General features: G+C 38.2%; 1 protein-coding gene across 5 annotated transcripts in view; it reads right to left on the bottom strand.

Annotated features, from left to right (window-relative positions):
* Nucleotides 1-402: 402 nt before the first annotated feature.
* The window catches only part of tlk2 (tousled-like kinase 2), a 206659-nt gene continuing 197779 nt past the window's right edge, over nucleotides 403-9282 (bottom strand). For all 5 annotated transcript variants that reach the window (XM_043675313.1, XM_043675314.1, XM_043675317.1 and 2 more), the window contains one exon: nucleotides 403-6042. In XM_043675313.1, the coding sequence (XP_043531248.1) occupies nucleotides 5875-6042 (168 nt within the window). In that variant the 3' untranslated portion in view covers nucleotides 403-5874. The remainder of the gene's footprint in view (nucleotides 6043-9282) is intronic.

Genomic DNA, 9282 nt, shown 5'->3' with positions numbered 1-9282 from the left:
GATGATACACCTCACTGAGAATGGTGAAGCATCTTGAGGAATTGAGAAGCCTACTCATATATGCAATTTATATACATGTTTGTGCCTGTTTCTCCCTGGAACAATCTTCAAATCAAATTTTTTTAAAACTAGTTTTTCTTTAAGCATCAAATCAGATACTGCTTCCTTTCTTATACAGAAACCCAATATATTATATATTCACTTCAATTTAGGCCAAGAGAGGTATTTAAGTGAATATTCCCAATAACTAGAGAAATACTTTTCTAGCTCGTATCCAAAGCTATGATTTAAAGTAGCAATATTTTATGACACCCAGTTCCCAGTCATAGCAACAAGACTGGAGGCTATCCAGAGCAGACAACTTGAACATCAGACAAGAGAAAATAATTCAAGAATATTAAATTTTTTTTTTATAAGTTTCAATTTATTAGCAGATGAATAAAAGAAACAATTTCTACACTGCAGCAGCTATCAATGGACATCTAACGGTTTGGAATCTGCACAGTCAAAGCAATACAATTTATTGAAATATACACAGCAACCCTCATCCACAGACTGGGTCATTAACCAAGCATGTATTTCACAGTGACACATACTCACAGGGGCTCCATGGTACCTTCCTTTTGATTCAAAAGAAAATATCCGTACCGGTTTAAACTCACCCCTTCATTTTGTTTCTCTTTTGTACATTAAAAGTAAAGCTGTAGTCTAGGAGAGGCTCATGTAGTTGAAATCAGAATCGTCATCATACCACTACAGTATACAGTTAAATAGAGGCATTTGTACAAATTTCATTTAAAAAAAAAACAGAATAGTTGGAAAGAGGAACCACAAGGAGAAATAAACTGGTCTGTAAGCTTACCAAACCAGGAATTATTCACAGTGTTTAAACTAGCTGCAATGAAATAAACTGAAAGGAACACTCAAAAAAACCAAAGTTTCGCAACATGTGTAAGTGCTGAATGACACTCGGCCATAAGAGCACACTGCTGTAGGTTGTACCTTTGGGGATCTGAGAGTAAGTTGGGGTGGGAAGGGGAAAAGAATGTAAAAGTGAAGAGGGAGGTGGAGTTAGTCAAAGATTATCCGTCAGCTGTGAATGAACTGAGGAACACACAATTTCAAACAGAAAATAAGTGATAGACGGAATAAACAAAAAGGGGTGTTTTCCATAAAGCAGTATGCATTTAAAAACTGGGATCCAAAGATGTGACACCAGTTTGTTTTAATAAAGTCAGAGTTAGTTTAATCTTCATCTGAAAAAGTTTCCAGAGAAAAAAAATTATATATGATCCAACCCAATATATTGGGGACTGACTAAACCCACTAAGAAAATCTTGTACTCTTTCGATTTTGCGTCATGGAACTCCTGCAGGGTATTATATTCTAGGGTATTACAATCAGTGTTAAATGGATTAACTTTCCAATCTGCTAAAAAGACTTATCACATTCTTGTGAAATCCACCATAATAAACTAAGAACGGTAAGAACACCTTTAACTCTGCTGGATATTTATTGGAACAGGAGTAAACAGAATGATTTGTATGTAAGCACCAAGTAGATCTCCTCCTCTGAAGAAAAGCAGTTCCAGTGTTTAAAATATTTAAGAAGTATTTTAAAAAGATACAAGAGCAACTTTTGCAACTCAAGTCATATTTACTTTGCATCACATCTTTTAATGGTTCATCAATAGCATACAGCACCCTCTATTAGCTGCACATGCCTAAATATTGAGAGTTGAAATGAATGTTAAGACGACGGTTGAGATGGATGTGGGGAAAACAAAAATAAAATCCAGATCTTTCGATTCTGACAAGATGAGTCTCCTAGAGAAATAAAAAAATCTGAACTCTCAAACAGAATGACCAACTGTGCAAAACAATTGTGTTGACACATTGAAGAGAGATCTGCACAAATCTTATTTTCAAACATTTTCCAGAGATCCATTTCTGCTGTTCATACCATCCGATGTGATGGATTAACATCTTCTTGCACAAAAACATCAATTTAATTTTCCTCTGCTGATTGATTGTAAATGTTTGTTTCTGGGAGAATGTTTGTTTAGAATGATAATGAGCTCCTCGCAGTGATGAGATTAATGGTTACATGAACAACTTCCACAAATAGATCATGACCAGAGAATACAAAATTTCCAGTTTGTGTTGGGCTTTGGACAAAGTCAGTCTTAACTTTACTACGATTCTCCCTCCTTCCACAATCCACCATCATTTCAGACTCAGGAGAAATAAAAATGCAGTCCCAGAGATTTGGGAGCAAAGCTAAGAGTTACAGCCAACATTTTGTCTTCTTAGAAGGGCTTTGTTACCAAGAACACAAGCACCAATCCTAAACAACTCGGCTGAAGTACCTTTGCATGGTGCAACCTCTAGTTGCAAATCACCAGGAGCTAGACTAAGTACTTCTTTCTAAACCTTTCCCCCAGGGATGCCTGCACATGACCTACAATTTCAGATAATGGTAGTTTTAAAAAAGGGAACATGACTTATTTCACAAGCCAACCAAGTGTGATTACCACAGACTGCCAAACTGCAATTTACTGAACTTGAATTGTGTAATAATTTGCCTTGGTCCTTTAACAAAATCAATATAAAAGCTGAATCAAATTTTTTTAAAAAAACAGAAAAGACATTTAACCAGCCCAGTGTTGTTAGTCCTTAATGATGTTTTAGAGACAGCTAGAGAATTCAGGCTGGTTACTCTGTATTAACAGCAGTGTGGATGATTCTCTCTCAATTAGAGACTTATTCAAACATTCTGCACAGACAATGCCACGAAATTTAGATCAACATTAGCATTAATGATCAACCAGATTGGTTTGCTTTTTTACTTTACTCCTGCAGCCTCTAAACTCAGACATGAATATTTACTTTGCATGCAGAACCACTAACTTCTGGACAAAACCAGGTGACAATAACCATATATCTTCATAGTGCCCTTATTTTCAATAACAATGACAATGATTCAATGGCTTCCTAGAAATTCGGAAATTTTAATTTATTTTGGGGGAGGAGTAAATCTAATGTATTTAAGCTTATACACCATTTCTTAAGTAGTAATTTTTTTTCCATATTTCAACAAGGAAGCGCTCCTGTAGATGCCAATCCAGGTATTGCCTTAAGGTTGAGTGGACCCAGTTAGAAATGGGGGCTTAAGGCTTCAATACAGCCACTCATGCAAAACTTCACTTTTCTTTGGAACTAAATGCAATCAAGCTTGGCCACTGCAAGATTTAGGAGCAATTCCAACATTAAAAATTTGTAACATTGAAATTCTGCCCAGCTTTTGTTGACTAAACATTGACTAGCAGGATTTGCAGCAAAATCACTTCAAACAGGTTACTGGGTAAATCTGCACTAAGTTTTCTTGTACTCAATTTAAGTAGTACATTCCACATTAAGCCATTTTGCCATCTGATACTCTCAACCCTCCATCAGGAATTCACCACACAAAGCTGAAGCAATATCCTTGTCTGAACAGGTTTGGATTTGAATTCTAAGCTATACTAGAGGGAAAGTTAATTTGTCACACTTTATCTTACCATTGTGAAAAGTTAAGATCAAAATACTCAATGTAAAAGTAAGGAGGTATTTGCCCCCTTTTAATAAAAAGAGGATCCTTAAACATTCTCTCGTTTGAAATGAGGGTGAATAGGTAACAAAATTGTACAGTGCGGAAGGACATTAGTTGAAACTTACATATTTCAATAGGGCTAGTTTGTGACCTCAAGAAACTTGCTGATGAAAATTCTGGAGGTGGAAAAGCAACAGTGATGCAGTGAGACCTGCTGAGAAAGTGCATACGTGTACAAGAGAGGAGGATGATAATGTAGCAGAAGGAAAATGAAAGATAAAGGCATCACGTGAGAAGGCAGAGGGAGGGAGAACACTCATATGACTAAGACTGCAGCACCCTTGCCAATCTAAGCCACTTTGGATGCAAGTGCACAATATGTTACTGTTGTCCGAGATTTCTGGTGCACTACACTTAGTAAGAAGTCAGGAACAAGACTACTCTCCCCAGAAAAGGATGATCATTATCCATGTTCAGATTCAGTTAACCTTGACTGAGTAATCAATAGTGGCTCTCAATATAAAGGAAAAACGTGGAGTCTTCTTTCTACTTCAGTGAAGGCAAACATGATAATTTAATTTAAGTGTTCAAATGGATTAACTAACCCAACAAACAAAAAACTGGGGCAGCACTGGCATGATGGATTAAGTGGCCTCATTATGTTGTGTAAGACTCTGATATTAGTCTGAGTTGAAGTTGCCTCATTTAACCTAAATTTTACTCCACTGCAACAAGAAATTTACTCCTTTTAAAAAAAAACTCCACACTTTTTGTTGCTAGTTTTCCCCTCAAACTCATGTTAAAAAGGAACGTTTCATACTATATTTGGGAAAGTGTTCAAGAACTGTATTCTGCTTATCCAGAAATTTAAATATCCCCTAGGGGTATAGTGCTTTTGATACATCTGACCAACTATGTCAAACCCCTGTCATAAGTTAGGTTTTCCCTAACTCTAACTTGTCTGTGATCAGATGTAGGTGGTTAACTGGTTGTTTGGTTACACAACAATGCATGGTCCCTGCATTGGTGGAAAGGGCCATGACATGAGCAAATGATGTCAATATTTTACTGATCTGAGCTAGATTGCAAAACATCATAAATAATTTATCTGAACTTGAATTATTAATGTACAAAGACAACATCCCACCCTGAAAGATTTATTCCTGTAAAATGAAAATAAAACAAGTCACGTGGAAGTCAGACACTGAAATTTGCCAAGTGAATATCTTCAGTTATTTAACTCAAAATTTAAAAAGAACTACATGGAAACCATGGATCACAAATATTATTATACTGATAGAAATGCCAACTGAATTGAGAATACACCTTCAGAAAACAGGAGTTTACCAAAAGCAGAAATGAACTGCCAGGTTTGGGGAATGTAAGCAAGAGGGATAAATGAAAAAAAACATGAATGATGAAAACAAGGCAAAGAGAGACTGAAAGAGAAGATGCCTCAGTGTCAATTCAAGGTACTTTTCCTGTTGCAGGTTCCTCAAAGCCTTAGTGTTGTCTGTGTCTCAATCTACATCCACCTGAGCAGAAAGTGAGCAACATATTAAGGTACTGAAGGAACAGTGCAAGAAAAAGCTATAGAGAAACAGAATCAAAAGGTCAGGGATATGGGATGGTGGGATGGGAGGGACGAGGAAGAGAAAAACTTCAATTTTTTTTTTTAAGGCCAAAAGGACCTTGTGTTTAACTGACTCAAAAACAGCCACCAACACCAAGAGGCAGCTCCAAACTTTGGAACAATCAAGTCCCCACACTTGTGCTCAACGTGGAACAAATGTCATTCAGTCATTGTGCAGGTTGGCAGGGAAGTGTATATGTGGATGTATGTGTGAATTTGCGTTGTGTGTGCTCGTTTGTGCACCCCATGTGTGCGTTTGGGGTGGGGGGATAGATAGAAGATATCTTAGAAAGATTTAAAAACAAACACCCATCTTGCTTACTCTCTTCTAGCACACAGCCACTTTCAGTTCATGGCTGTGTCTGAGCTACAGCCAAGGGACATGGGAGAAAGATGCAGATTCTGATCATTGTCCTTTTCATTAGCAGCCATCAGTCATGGTCCGTGATTCATAGCCTCTGCCATCGCCTCCTTGCTTCCAGCCTGGAGCATCGCAGTCTTTGTCCATCTCGCTTCAGAGAATCTGTGAGGACGTTCTTCCCCACGCTGGACAGACACAGAGAAAACACCTGGTATAAATCAGGATATTACTAGTACAGATTCTGTACTCCTTTTGTGTTATGTGCCCTCTTAGTGGATCGTCTGCATGCTCAGTTTGAACTGTTGTTATTAGATGATCCAGAGGTTGATGCAACCACACCTGGGCTGGTGCTAGATACCGATTTTCTAATATGAGGCATCAAGTATGGGTCACTGGCAAGTTGCTGAACATCTATCCGGTCCTCTTTACGATATGCCAGACAGCGACGAATAAAAGCCTGCAGCAGAATGAGAGAAAGAAAAATTCTCATTAAAGTGTAGAATTCCCAAAAGCTGACAAGCATCAGACTATCTTGGTATTGATAAGGAAGCAAATCAGAATAAATAAAGACAAATATTTTGTTCTGGAGTTAATTATTACAATCAAGAAGGGAACTGTAATGTAGGTTTTGCTTAATTCTCAAATGAGAAGATTAAATATTGCATGAATAGTCATGTGACATTTTCTTTGGAAAACCATTTGGAATTGTTCGAAGAGGAACATGTATCCAGGATGTCACAGTGCAAAGAAAGACCATTCACTCTGAATTTTCTTATCATATCTGAAAACTACACATTTAATAGTTCCTCTTTGCCCCCATTAACAGTCATAAAAACTTTTATCAATTAAGAACAGTGAATTCCAACATTTCTGCTCAGCATTTGCTGTCCTGACAATCCTCAGTCTCTAGTGACCACAGCTATCAATGAAAATCATTTTCCCTGATTTAATCGAAACCCCTAGCCATTTTGACCACTTTGACAAAATTCTTTCTTGTATCCCCTTTGTTGTGTTGAGCAAGCCAGCAATATATGACTGGTAACATTTATGGAGAAGACAGTTCCAGAGATGCTAAATAGCAAATCTGCCCAACAATAGGGAAGAGATTTATGCAAATATCTTATCAGCTCATTCAGGATAGTTTTGGGGTGACTGAAGAGTTCAAAGGTTACAGGAATTCAGTATGGATGTGAGAGAGCACCAGAAGCAGATCACCAGTTGCAGGTCCCTGTACTACCAAGAACATGTCTGAACTGCAAAGATTCTGAAAAGGGGACTCAGCTGACAAAGAAGGACCAGAGAAAACAGGCCAGTGAATAGTGCATCTGCTCAAATCAATAACTTGCTCTGCAGCAAATGTGGCAGATGCTGCCATGTTAGAGTGGGGTTCCTGAGCCGCACACGTGGTGCTTAACATAGAGCTAATGACCATGCTCTTACTAAACTGAAGGCTGCCCATACGTACTCCATTAGTATCTCTGAAAGCAAGTTACAGTTGATGAGGTGTCATTCAGTTCAGTTTCTTAGAATGCTTTATCCACAACAGGCAGACATTATCAAATGTGGCAAAATGGTACAAAGTGACTCAGTTTTCCAAGGCTATAAAATGACCTCATGCTCCTCCAGCTTTTTTTTGCAGCAATTTACTTAACGCAGAATAAATATATCTTCTGGAAAATATAAATTATTTCTCTCTTTGTGGTTTTAACTTCCACATATACTTCTGCTATCTACACATCTCTAAAATGTCTTGCTTCACATAAATTAAACAGAACAAGCTGCAGGTAACACCAGAAATTGATGGTAAATAAATCCATGTTGCGCAAAACAACTGACCATCTGTGACATATCTAAGTCATTTTTTAGCTGCTTATAAATGGCCAAACTGTCCAGAGAAACTGCTCCCTTCTGGGAAATTGTTCTCACACAAGTCACTTAAATGGCTATAGAATCCTGAACCATGACTTCTATAACTCACCTTGCTGCTACACTTACCATGCCTGGTTATTTTTATTTGAATTAATCCTGGACTACCCTTGAAAATATTTATAAATCCATAGTCATGTCAGACCAGTACAAAATACATCTCTCTCAGGATAGTAAAGACATTTAAAAGTCAACTGCCTGCCTAGCTGCCAAGCAAAAACAAAAAGTCCTTAAATCTGGAGCCTGTGAGTTTATCTATAAACCTGATCTTTCCCTGGTTAATCCCAACAAGCTAAAGAGTGCATTACATTAACTACATTTGGCTGTACATCATTTTGTAATGGGGTTATCAAACATTTTATTGTCAAGCAACTAACTGCCTAACTTGACTGATCTCCTTGGTTCCACTGACCCATAATACTGAGGTCACTAACACGTCAACAAAATCACACTTACAAACAAGTAAAAACAAGGGAAATGAATTACACTACTAAAATTGTGGTTTAAACTTTAGATATGGCATTAGGATTGCTTGGCAAGAATGTTAAATTAAACAAAGTGAATTTATTTGTATTATACAAATCTCAGTAAGCTTGTGGCAAAACAGAGCTAGAGTGACCATTGTGAAAGCAATCAAGAAACTGAGTTAAAGTGCCTATTCCTGAAGATTATTTAAATTTCCAGTAGGCACAAGAAACATACAAGCATGAATTTGACGATAAATTCGCCAGAGTAAATACACTCAATGACAGGAAGCACAACATGTCACTGAAGATACATTAATCTGCACCTCTAATCATCACATTACAGCAAGGATGTGATTGCAGCCACTCTGACACAGAGATTTATCAGGATGCTGCTCAGGCTGGTAGTTTGAGCTATGAGAAACAATGGATAAATTAGGGTTGTCTTCCCTGCAGCAGCAAAGGTTGAAAGGTTACCTGATACGGTATACAAGATTAGGTGGGGTACAGGCAGCTTAGATAGGAAGGCTATTTTTTCCATTAGTAAACAGGTCAACAACCAGGAAACATGGATTCAAGGAGAGAAGCAGGTGACTAAGAGGAAAATTGAGAATTCCTTTACCCAAAAGGTGGATAGAGTTTGGACCTCAGTGTCTGAAAGAATGGTTACGTTAGAAACATGTAACATTTAAGCAGCACTTGATTCACTTGTGTTTCTGTAGCTTCCAAACTTATGAGTCAAGAGACAAAAAATGGAATTAGTCAAGTGGTATTTGGGGCTACCATGTTGTGGCCATAACGGAGACATGAGTTTCACAGGGGTAGAGATGGTTGCTTGATGTTCCAGGGTTTAGAACGTTTAAAAAGAACAGGGAGGGCGGAAAAAGAGGAGGGTGTGTAGCATTGCTAATCAGAGAGTGCATCACAGCTACAGAAGCGGAGGTTGTTGAGGAAGGTTTGTCTACTGAGTCAGTATGGGTGGAAGTTAGGAACAGCAAAGGAACAGCCACTGCATTGGGGGTTTTCTACAGACCACCTAATAGCAGTAGAGAGATTGAAGATCTCATAGGCGGGCAGATTCTGGAAAAATGCAAAAGTAGCAGGGTTGTTGTTAAGGGTGATTTCAACTTTCCCAATATCAACTGGAACGTCATAAGTGCAAATGGTTTGGATGAAGCCGTTTTTGTCAGGTGTGTTCAGGAGGGTTTCCTTACTCAGTATGTAGACAGACCGACGAGGGGAGAGGCCATTTTGGATTTGGTGCTCGGCAACGAGCCAGGACAGGTGTCAGATCTCACGGTGGGAGA

This window comes from Chiloscyllium plagiosum, chromosome 33 (assembly GCF_004010195.1).
Source record: "Chiloscyllium plagiosum isolate BGI_BamShark_2017 chromosome 33, ASM401019v2, whole genome shotgun sequence".
In the NCBI taxonomy this organism is placed as follows: domain Eukaryota; kingdom Metazoa; phylum Chordata; class Chondrichthyes; order Orectolobiformes; family Hemiscylliidae; genus Chiloscyllium; species Chiloscyllium plagiosum.
This window is presented reverse-complemented; position numbering and strand designations above follow the sequence as displayed.